This window comes from Narcine bancroftii, chromosome 3, assembly GCF_036971445.1.
Source record: "Narcine bancroftii isolate sNarBan1 chromosome 3, sNarBan1.hap1, whole genome shotgun sequence".
Classification (NCBI taxonomy): domain Eukaryota; kingdom Metazoa; phylum Chordata; class Chondrichthyes; order Torpediniformes; family Narcinidae; genus Narcine; species Narcine bancroftii.
The window spans coordinates 142,375,167-142,393,081 of NC_091471.1; the positions used below are offsets into that span (position 1 = coordinate 142,375,167).

Here is a 17,915-nt window from a genome sequence, read left to right on the forward strand (position 1 = left end):
ACAGTTGATTGAAAAGTGCCAGAGGACAGGAAGGATTGGGTTTGAAGGAAGAGATATGTGGAGCAGAGAGTTATGGAGAGAGTGTCTTTATCAAAAAGCGGAGAAAAGAAGATTTGATGAGTGCTGTGATACCATTGGTGCTGGTGGAATGGTGAAGGGAGGAAAGTGGGGTGAAAGGGGAATTAATTCTGGGAAGAGGAGAAGGAGAGAGCAGACATGATGGAAATGAGAGAAATATGGCTGAGAGCTCCATCAACTGCAGCAGAGGAGTAACCACATTTCCTTAAGTGGTCAAAATGTGTGGTAGACTTTTGAACATAATCTCTCTTTTCCACTGCAAAGCCCTACAAAAGGTAGTGGACACAGCCCAGTACATCACAGGCAAAATTCTCCCCACCATCAACAACATTTATAGGGAACACTGTTGTCCGAGAGCAGCAGCAATCAAGGATCCACACCATCCAGGACATGCTCTGTTCTCGCTACTGCCATCAGTAAAGAGGTTCAGGTTCCACAAGCTCATACCTCCAGGTTCAGGAATAGCTGCTACCCTCAACCATCAGACTCCTGAACCACAGACTCATTCAGGGACTCATTTAGGTATTACTTATTACTGAATATGTATTTTCTGTATTTGCACAATTAGTTTGTTTACATTTCTTTCATTATTTATATTTCTTAATTTTGTATACATTTCTTTCTTCTAGAGCAGAGTCTGCATCTACTGGTAATTAGAAATTCTGCCTGGCCCACAGGAAAAAAAAAAGAATCTCTGGGTTGTATGTGATATCCTATATGTGCTTATCACTAAATTTGAACTTTTGTACAGTCAATGACAAATCTCAAAAGTTGCTAGTTCAGACAATATTCTTTTCATTATTATGGCTTGTGGAAAAGAGTTTTGAATGCAGGCAAAATGCTCAATATGACCTAAAGCTTGATTCTTGTGCTGTTGGGTTAAAATACATTTTTTTTGTTATCCAATAAGTATCTGATCAACTCTGTGTGCATGATCCATATAGCTCCTCCTCCAGGATGTGTCTTTTGCCTTTCATGGATGTTGCCTGGCTTGCTGAATTCCTCCAGCATTTATCTGTTGCCTTCCACAGATTCTGCCTGACTTGCTGAGTTCCTTAAGCATTTTGTGTGTTTATCCTGTATTCACTGTCTGCTTTGTGTGAGATTTAAAAACTCGCTCAGCTCATTGGAACATGGCAAGAATTTTGAGAGGTTTGTTTTCATTTGTTTGAATCAAAACAAAAATCACTGTGGTAACGTTTGAGTATGATAGATCCCTTCCTGTTTTGCCCATGAGTCAATGTTAGTATTCATGCATCAGCAAGTGATGGGTTCTGGTCCAACCTGCAAGGCTTGAACACAGTGGCTGAATCTTCTGACTGGCAAGCTGCCAGAACTTGCTGGTTACCTACAACAAAGCTGTACCTGCAACATTTCCCTGGGAAAACTCCTCAGGAAAGGAAGATCCCAGGACAGCCCCAGGAATTTATTTACAAGCCAGTTGAGTTCGGCGGGCAGCAACCTCCTTTGAAGAAGACCGCAGAGCCCACCTCACTGACAAAAGACAAAGGAGGAAAAACCCAACACCCAACCCCAACCAACCAATTTTCCCCTGCAACCGTGTCTGCCTGTCCCGCATCGGACTTGCCAGCCACAATCGAGCCTGCAGCTGACGTGGACTTTTACCCCCTCCATAAATCTTCGTCCGCGAAGCCAAGCCAAAGAGTTGAGCTGGACCCTCTTGTTTGCTGAATATTAGAGGTCAAATGTTTGAGAATCTGCACCTTTTTAAAAACGCTTTAAACAAAAAGCTGAAGTCCCTATTACAATTTTAAGATGCTTAAAAACCTGAGGAAACAATTTTAAAAACAACAAAAGTATTTTAAATAAATGCAAATCATTGAAACATCTCTTTCCAAGTGATCTTTCCTATAAAGATTAATGGTTGCTGGACCAGGCTGTCCCTGCAGCCAAATTTTCCATCCCAAGTACTTGGAAGTGTGAGCAAAATCATATTCCCCCAGTTAACAGTGATTAGCTGTGTTGAAGTACAGTATTATAACATTTACCTTTTGCCTTGGGATACTTGCCAGGTATGTAAATTTATAGCAACCACTGCCACAATTTTTCAGCATGAAACTTGTGAATAATCTGTGAAATACTATTGAAAGTGCAATTTCTGGAATTAGATTATTAAAACAAAGGATTTGTCATTTTTTCAAGTGGACGTAACGACTACATAGCATGTGGAAGAGCAGGGAGTTCCAACATTTCTGTGTTTTTCGTCAGAAACTTTCAATTTGTTATGTATTCCAATACTAGTTTTGGAATGAATTCTTCACATCACCACAAAGAATAAATTTGAAAAGTACTTGACTATAAAATCTGTTTGAATGTTCTAAGTTCATGAAGAGCACTGTTTTGTTATAGTTTACTTTTATAAAAAAAAGTACCTTGGCTTTAGCAGCGAACTTGAACTGTCACAGAATTTTGGCAAACTGCTGTTCATAACCAGAGGCAAGAATGAGAATCTAGATTTGACTGCTTTGTACACATCCCTGTTCCATAACCTGGCTTTTGCATAAATTTTAACAGTTGGTCAGTAAAAGATGCTGACCCAAAGTTGACTGACCATTTCCACTCATGGAGGCTGGGTGACTTGCTGAGTTCCTTGAGCAATTCTTTGTCTGTTCAAGAGTCCAGCATCTGCAGGGTTTGTGTTTTTCCTCCGAGTCCCTTATTTATAATCCAGCTTTGTCTTGTATCCTGTATCCTGAATTCTCAATATAAAGTCATGTATATTTCAGCTACCTTTCCAGACTAGCATGAATGACTCCAATTCTTTAGACCTCTCCTGTCTGCTTCTTCTTCATTCATCCCTCTAATAATTGGATAGTAATTGACAATTCTCTTCACTCTCTCTGCCCCCACCCCTACAATGTCACTGTCTCTCACTCCCCTAATTCTATGCCACTATATGCGAAGCTTGAATCTGCTTTCAGAGAAACCAGATCATGTAGCATCACATTTTTTTGTACATGCACGATTCATTATGAAAGAAAAATTAATGAAACAGAAAACTGTGTTGGCAATGCGATGCATCAGGTTCTAATTCTCAACCTGAGGCATCAGCCATCCCTTGGCATTTATGGATGCTGCCTGATCTGCTTAGTTCCTCCAGCAGTTTAAGTGCATAATATTCCTGGCGATTTCTCTGTCAACATTCTACAGCATAGCAGAGCCTGGGTATGTTCTGAGGTGTCGAGCAGTATGCAACATAAACTAGGGTGCAACGTTTGGGAATTTCATCCATTGGTAGTGAATGGCATAGGGGGCTCGTGAAGAAGTAAGTCATCATAATACCTCTATTTAAAGGGGAGGCATAAGAGCTTTCTTATGCTGGGATCTGAAGCTAAAAAAAATGAACTGCTGGCAGAACTCAGTGAATGGAGGTAATGATAGTGATCATGTTTGCATGGCCACTAGCAAGTCCTTGATTATGGTTCCTGTGTAGCGGCGGCTACTCTGTTACTGAATGATCTCACGACCAAACGGGTTGAGTTCAGTGAGCAAAAACTCATTTATTCAGGTTTGCCTGGCTGGTCATGCTCCCAGCCCGGACCTGGCTGAGAACCACGCTGGGGCATCACGTGCGCAGCAGAGCGCGGGCTTCTGAGCCTGGTGCTGAGGCCGGAGAGAAACCCCCGACGGCACCATTTTGGCCGGCTGCCCTGCTGCATGCATGACCTGTGGGGTTGGTTCGCCTGCCTTATGGCTTGCCGCCACACAGCAAACCCCCCCACCCCCCCCCCCAAAACTGGCACCAATGTCCTTTTTTGCCAGACGGCCTCGCTTCTTGGGTTAAGCCGCGACCACTGGCTTGTTGGGGTCGAAGTAAGCTGGCTTTAATCTGTCCACAGTAAACAGTTCCCTCTTACCACGGATGCCCAGTGCGAAGGTGGATCCTGAACGCTGGATGACTTTGTACGACCCATCGTATGGTCTTTGAAGGGGTGCTATGGAAGGGCCTTGCCTGATTAAAAACATACTCTTCGGAATACAGCTTGCTGAGGATGTAAGAGGCCCGTGGGTGGTGGTGGGGGTGTGAAGGAGTCCAACTGGGCCCGGAGGTGGAGAAGTAAACCGTGCGGTGACTGTTGTGGTTTGTGAGGTGCATTGATAAACTCACCAGGCAGGGCTAGCAGTGCACCGTAGACCAGGTCGGCCGATAACACCTGCAGGTCGTCTTTGGGTGTCAAGCGGATGCCCAGGAGTACCCAAGGCAGCTCATCCACCCAGTCGGGGCCGGTGAGGCGGGCCATAATTGCTGACTGACGGTGGCGGTGCAATCGCTCGACCAATCCATTGACCTGTGAGTGATAGGCCATTGTGTGATGCAGCTTGATTCCCAGTCAATTGGTGAGCTGTGCCCAGAGCACGGAGGTGAACTGCGTGCCACGGTTGCTGGTGAGGTGGATCAGGACTCTGAAACGGGCAACCCAAAGTCCTCGGGAGTACATGGAGGCATCTGGCATTGGGATCACTTCGGACGAACGAGTGGTGCGGTCTACCACTGTGAAAAGGTAACGGTTACCTCGGGAAACTGGTAAGGGGCCAACAATGTCCACATGTATGTGGCTGAACCGTTCTCGGACACGTTCAAAATCCTGCACGGGCACTCTGGTGTGCCTGTGTACTTTGGAAAGCTGGTAATGAGTGCAGGTTCTGGCCCAGTCTGCAATCTGCTTTTGAAGCCTGTGCCAGATGAAGCGTTCTGCCACCATACGAATTGTGGATCTGATGGAAGGGTGGGAAAGGTCGTGGATATGGTGGAAGACTTATCAAACTGAAACATCAACAATTTTCTTCTCTTAACACATGCCTTTATGTTGAGCATTTGCAGGTTTTTAGCAATGGCTCTGTTATTCAATTGAACATGAGAATAAGAGAATGAAATAAATAAAATTGTTGTCTGACTATTGGCCCATATTGAAGTGGTGACTGTCTCTTAACCTGATTTTCTGATTGAAAAGTTCCACTTTATTTTGTCGAATATTACCATGAAAAATATATTCATGATTACAATATAATCTGTTTTCTGTCATTCTTGGTTTCCTTTGACATTTGGATTTCCTAAAATATGCTAATTATTTAGCTGCCTTCAACATTGATTTCCTATTATTCTAAGCAATCAGTTCTGAAAATGAATTTAATAGACTGTTCAATTAATCTTGCACATAAAATTTATCTGCACAAGTGAAACAAACATCCTAATTAAACACGCTCAGTTAATTAGTTTGTGAGGCATGTCTGTTATAGCATGGGCAAATGGAGTCTCAAACTCCTGTATAAGATGTCTCAAACAGCAGTGTGATTGTATACTGGTTAATCTATTTTGATAGTGTTGCATGGAAAATGTATATTAGATAGGTCCCTGGGTTGTTTGTTTGTAAAATAGCTGGGAAATCTTTCATATCGGATTAAAAAGAGTCTGTTTTATGGCTCTTTCTCCAGTGCAGCTGACTATACTACATTCTGTGCCCCACTCCAGAATTATGTTTCTTGTACTTATTTTTGTCTGAATATTACCAATACCAAGATGAAGTTTGTTCACATCAAACTGATTCAGGCATGCGAGCACAAAGCTGGAAATTGCTTTCTCAGCTGTTTTCCATCTGCAAGTGAGCTCGTCGAAAGAACCAAAGACTTGTTGATCCAAACCAAGGCTTTTATTAGCAAAAGACCGGAGCTCTTCACAGGTGGCCGACCAGTCCGGAATGATCCGACCTGGCTAGGGACACAACCCTTTAAGGCCCAGACAATAGGTGTGGCTTAGCTCTCAGCCAATCGCTGTAAGCACAGTCTAGATACAGTAACTATATACACTATGTACATTGGTGATAGATCTGTACTATCACATTCACCCCTTCTTGGAGAATTGACCCTGGGAAAAAAAAAACGAGGGAGAGAATGAAAGGAAGGGGTAGGTCAAGGACTGTAGCGGTCAGGGGGTCTGACCATCCGGCGTGACCGCCGTGGTGCCGGGATTGGGGTCGCTGGAGTGGTGTCGCCAGCGGGCTCGTCGGGTGCGACTGCTCCGTCGCTCAATTCCCCAGTCGTGTTGTCGGCAGGGTGGCCCGGGTCATTGGGGTGCTGTTGATCCTTCTGTTGCGGCACGGGGCCTGGAGAATAAGGAGTTGGGGGGGTTTGCTGGGTCTACCGCGTCCTGAGCTAGGTCCCGCATCGAAACAGTGTCCTCCCGCCCGTCTGGGAACTCAACGTAGGCGTAATGTGGGTTCGCATGGAGTAGAGTCACTCGGTCGACCAAGGGGTCGTTCTTTGAGTGCCGGACGTGGCGTCGCAAAAGGACGGGGCCAGGGACGGTGAACCATGCCGGTACAGTGGTTCCTGATTCGGATTTCCTTGGGAAAAGGAACATCCTTTTGTGGGGGGTGGCATTTGTTGCAGTACATAGGAGGGAGCGGATGGAGTGTAAGGCACTAGTGAGAACCTCCTGCCAGTGAGAGGTGGGGAGACCTTTAGACCGGAGAGCCAGTGTAACCGCTCTCCATATGGTGGCATTCTCCCTCTCGACCTGGCCGTTACCGCGTGGGTTATAGCTCGTGGTCCTGCTTGAAGCAATACCACACTCCAGAAGGTACTGTCGCAGCTCTGCACTCATGAATGAGGACCCCCTATCACTGTGGATGGAATTGGGGTACCCGAAGATGGTGAAAATACTGTGAAGGGCCTGTATCACTGAGGTGGCAGTGGTGTCTGTAGCAGCGGCGGTAGCGTCGGCCCCGGGAGTGGCTGTGGCGGCAGCAGCAGCGGCGTTAGCGTAGGCCCCGGGGGCAGCTGTGGCGGCGGCAGCAGCGGCGGTAGCGTCGGCCCCGGGGGTGGCTGTGGCGGCGGCAGCAGCGGCGGCTCCGGGGGTGTCTGTGGCGGCGGCAGCAGCGTCGTCCCCGGGGGTGTCTGTGGCGGCGGTAGCAGCGGCGGCGGTAGCTTCGGCCCCGGGGGTGTCTGTGGCGGCGGCAACAGCGGCGGTAGCGTCGAGTGTTCCGCACGGGGGCAAGAGATGGGCCAACACCATGGTTGTGAGGGTGGGTTGCCCCTTCCGGGTTCGGCGTCTCCGTGACGTCAGGCGTTGCCGTGCAGGGGAGCCCTCACTCTCATTGGATGAGAGCTCTGGGGAAGAAGAGTTTGAATGGGATAGTGGTGATTGGACTTCACACGAGGCACTGTGTTTGCTGGTGGCCATTTTAGACCTACAGACTGCAGCAAAGTGGCCGTTTTTAAGGCACTTCTGGCACCTGGCTTTTCTTGCTGGGCACTGGGACCTGCTGTGCTTGTCCCTCCCATAGAACTAACATCTTGGGTTCGCACGGGGCAGTGTAGCAGCAGCCGACAGGCCGTCAGTATCTTGGGGGGTGGTAGGCTAGAAGGGCACTCTACTCACATCAGAACGAGGGGTCCAGTCCCTAGAGCGCTCGGTGGACTTCAAGGCTGCATCCTCCATTGTGATTGCAATCCGGGCCACGTCCTCTAGTTTTTCTACCCCTTGTTCGAGCAAGCGCAGCCTCACTTCATTCGACCTGAGCCCGGCCACATAGGCATCCCGGACGAGATCATTTGTGATCTCGGTAGCAGTTTTGTCCACACAGTTACAGTCCTTGCCCAATGCCTTTAATACTTGTAAATATGCCCTGCTGGACTCACCGGGCTGTTGCTTCCTCGACGCAAGCACGAGCCGGGCATGAACTCTGTTCACCGGTTGATCATACAGTCCTTTCAGTACTGTATGGCTGCGGTGTAAGTGGTCTCATCCTGGATGTTCTCGTAGACTCTCAAGGACACCATAGACAGCAATGCTGTTAGACGCTGGTTATCCTCCTCTACCTGAATGAATCTCAGGAAGTTTTCAAAGTTCAGCAGCCAGAAGTTAAAGGCTTTGAAGGCTGTAGCTGACTGTGGGTCGATATCAAGTTTTTCTGGCTGAGTTAAACGCTCCATCCCTTTCAAAAAAAATTATTTTGCTAATAAAATTGTAGAGCTCGTCAAAAGATCCAAAGACTTGTTGATCCAAACCAAGGCTTTTATTAGCAAAAGACCGGAGCTCTTCACAGGTGGCCGACCAGTCCGGAATGATCCGACCTGGCTAGGGACACAACCCTTTAAGGCCCAGACAATAGGTGTGGCTTAGCTCTCAGCCAATCGCTGTAAGCACAGTCTAGATACAGTAACTATATACACTATGTACATTGGTGATAGATCTGTACTATCACAATAGTGTTGCATGGAAAATGTATATTAGATAGGTCCCTGGGTTGTTTGTTTGTAAAATAGCTGGGAAATCTTTCATATCGGATTAAAAAGAGTCTGTTTTATGGCTCTTTCTCCAGTGCAGCTGACTATACTACATTCTGTGCCCCACTCCAGAATTATGTTTCTTGTACTTATTTTTGTCTGAATATTGCCAATACCAAGATGAAGTTTGTTCACATCAAACTGATTCAGGCATGCGAACACAAAGCTGGAAATTGCATTCTCAGCTGTTTTCCTTCTGCAAGTTGTTAACAAAAGATGTTTTACTTGGTTAGATTGTGCTCTGATCAGGTAAACTTACAGGTTGACAGGTAAACTTACATCCACTGTAAAATTAGCTTGAACTTCGCAAACTTCACCTTGGTGCATTGGATTTTATTTTTAAATCAGCTGCACATCTGCAAAGGTTGGCAATGAGACACTTGCACTATGACATTAATGCCTTGAATACTGCATCTGCAAGTCTTGGTTTTAAATGCTGAGGATAATGGAAATTGTATCATTGGTTGCCACTTCAATGTCTGCAGTCTTTTCAGAAGTATCCTAACAGAGCTTCATCCAGTCAGCAATATTCTCTTTATCGTTCCTTACCTTGTATTGGGGTGGGGAACTTTTGGCATGGACATCAATCAGGATAGGTGTGCTGGTGGTTGTTTGCCTCTGTTATCTCCCATCACTTTTCTACACTCCATAGGCCTTTTCACACCGCAGTGTAAAATGAAGATTCCTGGGAAATTCCTGGAATGTGAACCTGCAGTGTGAAATTTTAAACAAGTCCACAACCCTACCTCATAGGTAGGGCCACGGCCCTGGGGAATGTTCCTGGACCACCCTCTCCTTGCGGTGTAAAAAGGAAAATGGCTGAGCAGGGAAACCTGGTGACATCAGCGCACGTGTGCTGCGTTGTGTAGGTGATTAAAATGAAAACATACCTTCCTCCTGAAACAGCGGGCTGCTTTGGCACATCGCAGCAGCACCACAATGTGGGATGAATGGCCATCCTCATTAACCATTAATCCCTCACACAGTTAGATATCCTAGAGCAGTTCCAGCTGCGTGAGGGATTATGGGAAATGAAGTTGGCCATTCATCCCGTATTGTGCTGCCATCACGATGTGCCAAAGCACGGGGGCGGAGGGGGGGCAAGCAGGTGGGCAAGCAACCGATGGACGAACAGATGGAGGGGGGGTGAACTTATTCTTACTCCTGTTGGTGCGTAATGCATCATTGCTTGGGGCCAGGATCCCTCTAAATTGGCGAGGGAAAATTCCTGGGAATTTGGACTGTGGTGTGAAAGGCCTAGGAGGTCCTGAATTCCCTGGGACAAAGTAAAGTCATCTCTCGCCTGTGATGTGCAAACAGCTCATGATTTTCTATAAGTTCCTGACCTCTGATGGCCCAAGGTACACTCCCATTAATTAATATCTGTTCCTCTGTCTTGTGATCAGAGTCATGATCTTTTTCTTGGTGTTGCTTGCTGGGTCCTATCAAAGTTAAAGAGATGTGTAGCCTCTATTGGGAATAATCAAGATTTTATTAGCTTTGGTTTACAGAATATTTTATTAAACCTTGCAATTTTATCTACAACCACTCATGACGTTATTTTTGCTTCTCTTTCGCTTCTTCCGTCTCAACCAGTTAAACTTCTAATTTTCTCTTTTATTTTCCTTGTTTTGCACTTTCACATAAAATGTTCCAGTGCATTTCTTTCAGAGACAAGAAAGCAAGAAGTTTAAAGAAATAGTCAATAATTCATAATAAATGCAAAAGTGGAGAGGTTTTTAATTTTTTGATATAATGCTATTAGCAGAAATGCTGTCCTGTTTCTGATTGGATAACTTTCTAGCTTTTATTGCATATTGTGATTTAATTAATTAATCAGGCCTCTAGTTTGAACTAATATAGCTAATGACCTGCTTATTTTGTTGTTCCATTATTGCAACCACATCTTCAGTTGCCTATATCCTAAGTTTGATCATTCCTTTGCAAATTCACTTCAGCTCATTTTCTCTTCCTTTTAAAACCTTCCCTAAAACCTATCCTTCAATGTGGCTCTTACAAATTATTAGAGAAGGCTATGGAGAAACTTAATATCAGTGCTCATAATTTGAGGGATTTTGGCATGAATGTAGACTTTTTCCACTAGCTGAAGATCAAGATGGCCTTCATTTAATGTCATTGACACAACAACCAGAGGGGACAATGGCACTTTTTTTTCTGCAGCAAGTTCTTATGATCTGGAAACTTTGTCTGAAATGTAACTTTCAAACTGGACTTAGCTACCTACATAGAGCAGAGACTTGTCAAGCTGCTAAACATAGTGAGAAGAGGAATTTTTTATTGCATTATTCATCAGCTGGCTCTGTCCAAGTCCGTCTTTTCGGTCTATGTTGTCCAGAGAAGAAAACATTTTGTCTTATACACACCAGCTGAGTTCTTTCCACCAGCTATCAGAAGACATTACTGACTAGACGGTTCTTTGATGATTAGTCATGATTCATTGTTTACTGCATAATTTCTGAAGCCAGGATGTGCTATGAACCCTTTGTATTCAAACTTATTATCCATAATTAGATGAAGAATGTATTCTTACTGTATTTGCAATAGATGTTTGAACAGACCATATTTTCACAGGAATGTTTCTGTGACAAGTACAGTTGTATTGACAATATGTTACTTGTCTGTTGGATGTTTACAATTTTTGTGTGTGCACTGATCTTACCATTTAGTACTCAGCAAGAGATTGAGATGTTGTTCATGATGCAATATGAGCATCCTTTGAAAATTAGTTTGGGAGCAAAAAATGTGCTTGAAAAGAAGAAAAAGAACTCCATACTTATTTGAGAAGATATAGCTGAAAGCAAACTTTTATTGAAAATTTATTTTGCATTGAGTTAGGAGTATTCATTTATATTTCAGTCCTCTTGATGGTTCAAGCAAAGTGGGGACCATAGTGGTCAGCAACCTTAAAATGGGAGAAAATGAGAAAGAAGAAACAGACCAAACCCCTTCTGAAGCATCGAGAGAAAAGGTAAGTATATATTTGGGCAGTGAAATTTTTAAATTTCTCTTAATGTTTGTTGAAATCTAGCATTAAATTAGCTGTTCTTTATTGAAGATATCCACTGAGATATTCATCTAACCATAATTAATTTCTCTGCATTCAAAACGGAACAGAAGAGTTGGCAAAGTAAATCCACTCTAATGTGTTTTAGTGTATTCTATTACAATTCAGATCCTTTATAAACTTTGAAAAGTAAGACCTATTTACAATAACAGATCACTGATGAACAAATAAAAATATCTCTAATGTGTATGAAGCCTTTCATATGTCAAGTAATACTTCCTGTAGCATTTTCTTTTCATGTTTTATGAACATCCATTTCCACCTCATCATTTCCATCACACCTGCCATCTTTTATCATTATGACTAAGCTTAGATATTCACTTCATTTATCTTTATTTAGCTCCAAGATTTTTCCTTAATGTTGTTGATAACTTTGAGATTTCTCACTTGGTTACTAATGGATGAGAAGATGGAGAAGAGATTTATTCAATGCATTTTCCTACTTGATTCATGTGAGGATTTATTTAAAATTAATGTGTTCTCCCCTTTTGTGACAAGTGATCTCTCCTCCCTCTGATGCTTTCTGGCAGTATTGGGTTTGCAATGCTTTAGGACTCTCCCCTTGCTTCATCTGCACTCCAACAATTGCTCCAACCTTTCCAACACCTGATTGTTAGTCTACTTCTATCAAGTCATCAAGAAAGCCTTCACTTTCCAGTCATCTTGATCATTAATAATTTCTCTGAGGTTTTTACTGTTGGTTCCACCTGATCCTCAGTAACCAAGTCAGTATCACCAATCCATAGATCCTGAAATATCCTCTCGAGTTCTAACTAGTCTGTTACCTCCCAGCCACTTAGCATTGGTTCCTTGCCATTTATCTTGGATAACAGATAATTCACTTTATCATTAATTAGGATGAATGGTTTAGTAGTTTTATGAATTTAATTTCTTGGATCATGATTTATAATTGCTAAAATATTTCAATGACATCATCTTCACAGAGAATTCTGCTTATTGGCCTAGAATTTAATCCACTTGCATCACATTTTTGTGTTCTTTGTGATCTTGTTTTAATGAGAAATAAAATATCATTAAAATTTGATTGGTGCCTTTACCATGCTGTCTGTAAGGAGTTTGTACATTCTCTCCATGTCTGTGTGGGTTTTCTCTGGGGGCTCCCACTGTTTGAAATGTACTGGTGGTGTCAAATGGGCAGCATGGACTTCTGTGCTGAAATGGCCTGTTACCATTCTACAGGTCTAAATTTAAAAAAAATTAATACTGAAGTGAACAAATTTTGCTCTAGCACTTCCATTTAAAGCATAGGAAGCTCTGGGTACCTGCTCTGTACCTAAATGTGCACAAATGCTATTTGTATCATGATGAAGAGAGCATGCAATCTCTGGGCTGCACACTCAAAAACAGGCTTTTGTGGCACCTGCAAGCCATGACTTCCAGGGACCAATTAAGCAGATAGGCTTAATTGCTTATTTGGCCAGGATAGTTAGCCCAGTGGTTAGCGCAATGCTGTTACAGTACCACCGATCAGGACTGGGGTTTGAATCCCATGCTGTCTGTAGGGAGTTTGTCTTTTCTTCTTGTGGCAATGTGGGTTTCCCATGGGCACTCTGGTTTCCTCCCACTGTTTAAGATGTATAAGGTTATAGGTTCATTGGGTGTAATTGGGCAGTACAGGTCGTGGGCCGCAAGGGCCTGGTATTGTACTGTATGTCTACATTTAAATTTAAATTAAAGTTTCATTCTCACTGTTCTGGTTGCCCAATTCCCACTAATATTGAAACCTTTACAATTCACACGCACTGCTCTGTCAAGCAGCAATTGCATTCCCCTTGCTAATCACAAATTCCTTATTTTGTTTACCTTTTTATTGATCCTGTTCCTCAGCAATCAGGTGTACACTTCCAATTCCCCTTAAGTACAGGAGACACAGAGGCAGAAACAGGCTAATGCAAAAGAACAAGACTGATCTGATCTTAACTTCATTTTCCTGCATGTTCCTTAGATCCCTCTCAGCCCTCAAGGCCCCTTTACTTCACAGGATTCTGTTTCATGTTTGAATGTATTCTCTGAATCATTCAGGAGGATAGAGAATTTCAAAGATCCTCAACCCTGTGAGAGAAGAAATTCTTCTTCTCTTTCTTTAAAGGGAGGTCCCTTATTTCAAATTATTCCCCTTAGTTCAATATTCCACTACGCAAGTGGGAAAACATCCCCTTAAAGTTTACCTTGTCAAGCCCCCACAAAATGATAGGTTTCAGGAAGATCATTTATCATTGTTCTAAACGTCTTGCTCTGATTACCATTTCCCTCCTGAAACAACCCAATACAAGCCCTGGAATCAACCTAGTGAAACTTAACAAAACTGTTTCCAATGCAAGTAAAGCCTCTCTTGGGTAAGGAGATCAGCACAGTACTCCAGGAATAATTGGAGCAACTTTCCTGATTTTTATGGTGAACTTGTTTGCTATAAAATTCAACATTTCAATTATTTCTAATTTTAATTACTTCATAGTTCAAGCACAAGAAAGCTGAGATCCCTCTGGAGTGTTGTATTCTGTGGATTCTGTCCAGTTAAACCAACATTCCTCAAATTTGGCTATAATATACTTTGTCAGTTTTTAAAAAAATCAGTTATTAACACATTTTTAAATAGTTGATGCTTCACCATGGACCACTCTGCACATCACTGAAGATCTATTTATTCCAAACTCTCCAGCCTTGCTAATGTATTATTCAGAAAACAATCAGTGCAGTGAGTTTTAATTTCCCTTTTACACTACTGGGGCTATCCCCCAACTGTTAATCCCTCAAACCTTCTAAACGTTGACACCACCTTGCACCCTTCCTCAGCACAACATTGACCCCTGGACTCCCAACAGTTCTCTGATCATACACTAGTTTTCTCTGTTTGTTTACCTGTCATATACCACGTGTTTCTTTACAAGCTTGATCATCTCATTGGGTTTTGATCATTGATAATTAACTGGAAATAATTATAGAGATGCCAAAAGCATCTGGAAGAAGCCATGCAACATATTATTATATTTCATTTAGTCATAAAAAGGTTGAATTTTTCAGAAATGGTGACTGATTCTGTATTTGATATTAAATAGATATAAAAAAAGATGTAGAACAGGAAACTCGTCACTACTTCCTGCATTCATGCTCTCATCCTTTCTCCTGCCAGAAGGTTAGAGTTCCCTTGTCCTCACCATCCATCCCATCAGCCCCAGCAGTCAACAGATCATCCTCTATTATTTCTGCCAGAGATTCCACCATCAGATACATCCTGTGCCTCTTCTTTCTGTATTCAAAAACTACTGTGTGACTCCAAAGTTCACTCTTCATCAGCCAGCCCTTTTGCTACAGAACTGAGGGAAACACAACACCTGCACTTTCATCTCTTCCTTTCCCAAATAGTCTCTCCTTATGAATCAGAAAATCAGGTCCATTCCTAATATAGCATATTGCATTTAGTGCTTCTAATGTGGTTTTCTCTATTGGAAGAGAAACTACATACAGATTGGGCAATCACTTTGCACAACAGCTCTCTAACAACAAGGACAACCTGGCATATTTGGTCATCTGTCTCTTTAATTTGCATTCCTGTTCTGATTTCTATATTGCTATAATGCCCATTGTAAGCTTGAGAAGGGGCATTCCATCTTCCATCTTGGAAGATTGCACCCCTCAGGACTTGAATTTACTAGCTTGTGATTCTCAATCCTTTTTCCCTCTCCTCAAATGTGACTGCACTTTTCTATTTCAACGTTTCTTTTCTCCAGGATTTCTAACTACCAGGTCTTAAAACAGTGGTTCTCAATCTTTTTCTTTCCACTTACATACCACTTCAAGTAATCCTTGTGCCATAAATGCTCTGTGATTAGTAAGGGATTGCTTAAGGTGGTATGTGAGTGGGAAGGGAAGGTTGAGAACCACTGCTCTCGACCCAAATGTTACTGAAATATTTTGCTTAAGAAAAATTGTCATTGGCCCATTTCCTTTGGAGTTATGAAACTGTGCACATAACAAGTCAATTAGATACAATTAAAACCGTGTACCTGTGGCGTAGGGAATACTTAAAGTGGTATGTGAGTGGAAAGAAAAAGGTTGAGAACCATTGTTTTAGCGTAACATGTTACTTTAACAGATGTGGAGTGTACCATATGATAGACCTTCTCTCTGCCTCTTCCCCTCTCATGCAACTTAAATACACACTTGTTTTTGAATTTAAAAAATTTTCTCTGGAAAGGTCACTAATGAGAAATGTTAACGGTTCCTCTCAGCATGCTGACCTACTTTGTCTTTTTCTTTTGAATATTCTTCATTTTCTTATCTTGTTCTGAATGCCAGAAGATTCCTAATGGAGAAAATGACCTGTGTTGTTAGGAAATATGAGAATAATAACATTAATTTTATTCAAGTTTTTTGGTTACAGATGAAATGGATTAAAATGAAGTAATACATAATAAGTTCTGATGGTATAAGATTAAAATCATCTGACATTAATTGGATTAACTTTTGAGATATTTTAACATGAAGTACCATAAAAAGAATCAACATTATTAATTATTTTTGGATAATAAAAAATGTTGTGCTTGAAAATATATTTGTTACAAGGCTAGTGATTACTTCATGTGGTATCCTCACCTGTCTGCTTTTTTACGAGGGGGAGTTTTCTGTTTTTGTAGTCAGACTTTGACTGAAATAGTGAACATGGCAATGCCATGGAAGTGCAGAAAGACTTCAACTAATTTCATGTCATAATTTGAAGACCAATATGTTTTGAACAATCTTAGTGAGTTTTTTTTGTAATCTCTTCTTTACCAGTCAGCTTTATCTGGGAATGTTTTGCACAGGACTGTTAATGATGCTGGAAAATTCTCACTACTAGATTCAGGTATGTGTGTTTTCTTTAATTGTCTGAGTTATTGTTCACGTGCAAATTTCATAAAATGGTCTTTTGTCATCTAAACTAAAAGCTCTTGCTAAAATTGTGCAAATATCCTTGTTTGAGAAAGGAACTACCTTTTTTTTTCTTACAACGATATCTCAGAGGAAAAAAGTTACTTTGTTCCTATCAATCTACTGTTAATGATAAATCTTCAGTCTTAGTTGGGATGAGACAATTGGTCTCCCTGACATGTTGGTTACCATCTGGAGTTATGTTACTGATTTTTTTTGCTGGAGAAACATATCTGTTGTGATAATGCAGGGTATGGTACTAGAGAGGTTACATTACAGGTAAAGTATCCGGAAGTTTACATGATGCATATAAATCTGGAATTAAAATTTGAAAGCAGTAATAAGGAATGGATAACATTATGATAATCAATATAACAAACATCAAACCTTATTTGACACAAGATACAGCAAAAGAATAGTGTAGCGCGTTGAATGACTCAAAGATTATGACTCAAGCCAAGGCTTTTATTAGCAAAAGACCGGAGTGTCTTTTCGAGGTCAACCAGTCCAGACTGACCTGGGTCTGGTTAGGAGAAGCCCTCTATGACCTGCCAGTAGGTGTGGCTACGGCTCTCAGCCAATCACTACTACTATATGTAAATATATACAAATATATACATTGGTGATAGTATCCTGTACTATCACAAATAGGAGTTTTTTTTTAAAATCAGTTAATCTCTGTTGAGTGTTTCCAACCACCAGTTTATTTCAGATTTACAACTTAAGTAATTTAATTCTGGGGAAGTGCCCTCACTGTCTTGTGTAAAATTTAGAAAGTCTTTATCCAATGGATAGATTTTCCCTCTTCAATAATTTTATCACTGTCTGTGATCAAATTGCTGCACAGTTTTTGTATGTTGGGGTATATTTCAGGCATGGGTTATGTTCTATCACATGTTTAGAATGCATCCAGAGGCTCCAGAATTGCCTGTGCCTGTCAGTTGATGGAGGTTGGCAGTCAGAAAGCGTTGGATATCTCACCTGTAGACAGAATTGGTACATTTTGAATTATTATGCTCCTGGCAGTCTTTTTGAGCTAGCTTTAGTTGTGTTGTCACAGCTCTGGAGAATTAGCAAGTGATGCTTGAACAGATTTGAACTTTGTATTTTGATAAGCCTCCTTTCAGGAAGCACTTCTGAATTTGTTGATTGTCAGTCTGCTTGTTAAAAGTTGATTTTCAGTTAAACGGGAGGTTCAGCTTTCAGGAACCATCTCAAAGCTGATCCTGCTCTTTCATCAGAGGTTGCTTTGCCCTGAACCACGTAATCAATACCTCCTGCAAGTCAGCACAGGATTCTCTGACTGAATCATTCTTGTAAATGTGACGATTTTTGGATTGTCTCTACTTGTTCTGAGCAAATGTGAGTTCACAGGATGGGGTTGTTCTACAATTGATTGATTCAGCACATTTAGAGAGGCACTGACAGGTAAACTAGATGAGAGTGAAAATTCATTGCGCAGACAATCTTGAATTTTATGAGGCTTATATTGACCAGAAAATGCTTATTGCAGGCA

The 17,915-nt window shown here is 42.0% G+C and overlaps 1 protein-coding gene across 10 annotated transcripts in view; it reads left to right on the plus strand.

Moving 5' to 3' along the window:
- Nucleotides 1–17,915, plus strand: part of inpp4b (inositol polyphosphate-4-phosphatase type II B) — a 269,882-nt gene that overhangs the window by 72,715 nt on the left and 179,252 nt on the right. For 8 of the 10 annotated variants that reach the window (XM_069925291.1, XM_069925288.1, XM_069925292.1 and 5 more), the window contains 2 exons: nucleotides 11,263–11,374; nucleotides 16,265–16,334. In XM_069925291.1, coding sequence (XP_069781392.1) covers nucleotides 11,315–11,374; nucleotides 16,265–16,334 — 130 coding nt within the window. In that variant the 5' untranslated portion in view covers nucleotides 11,263–11,314. Of the gene's footprint in view, nucleotides 1–11,262; nucleotides 11,375–16,264; nucleotides 16,335–17,915 lie in introns of those variants that run through there. The other 2 variants (XM_069925295.1, XM_069925294.1) reach the window with 1 other exon arrangement.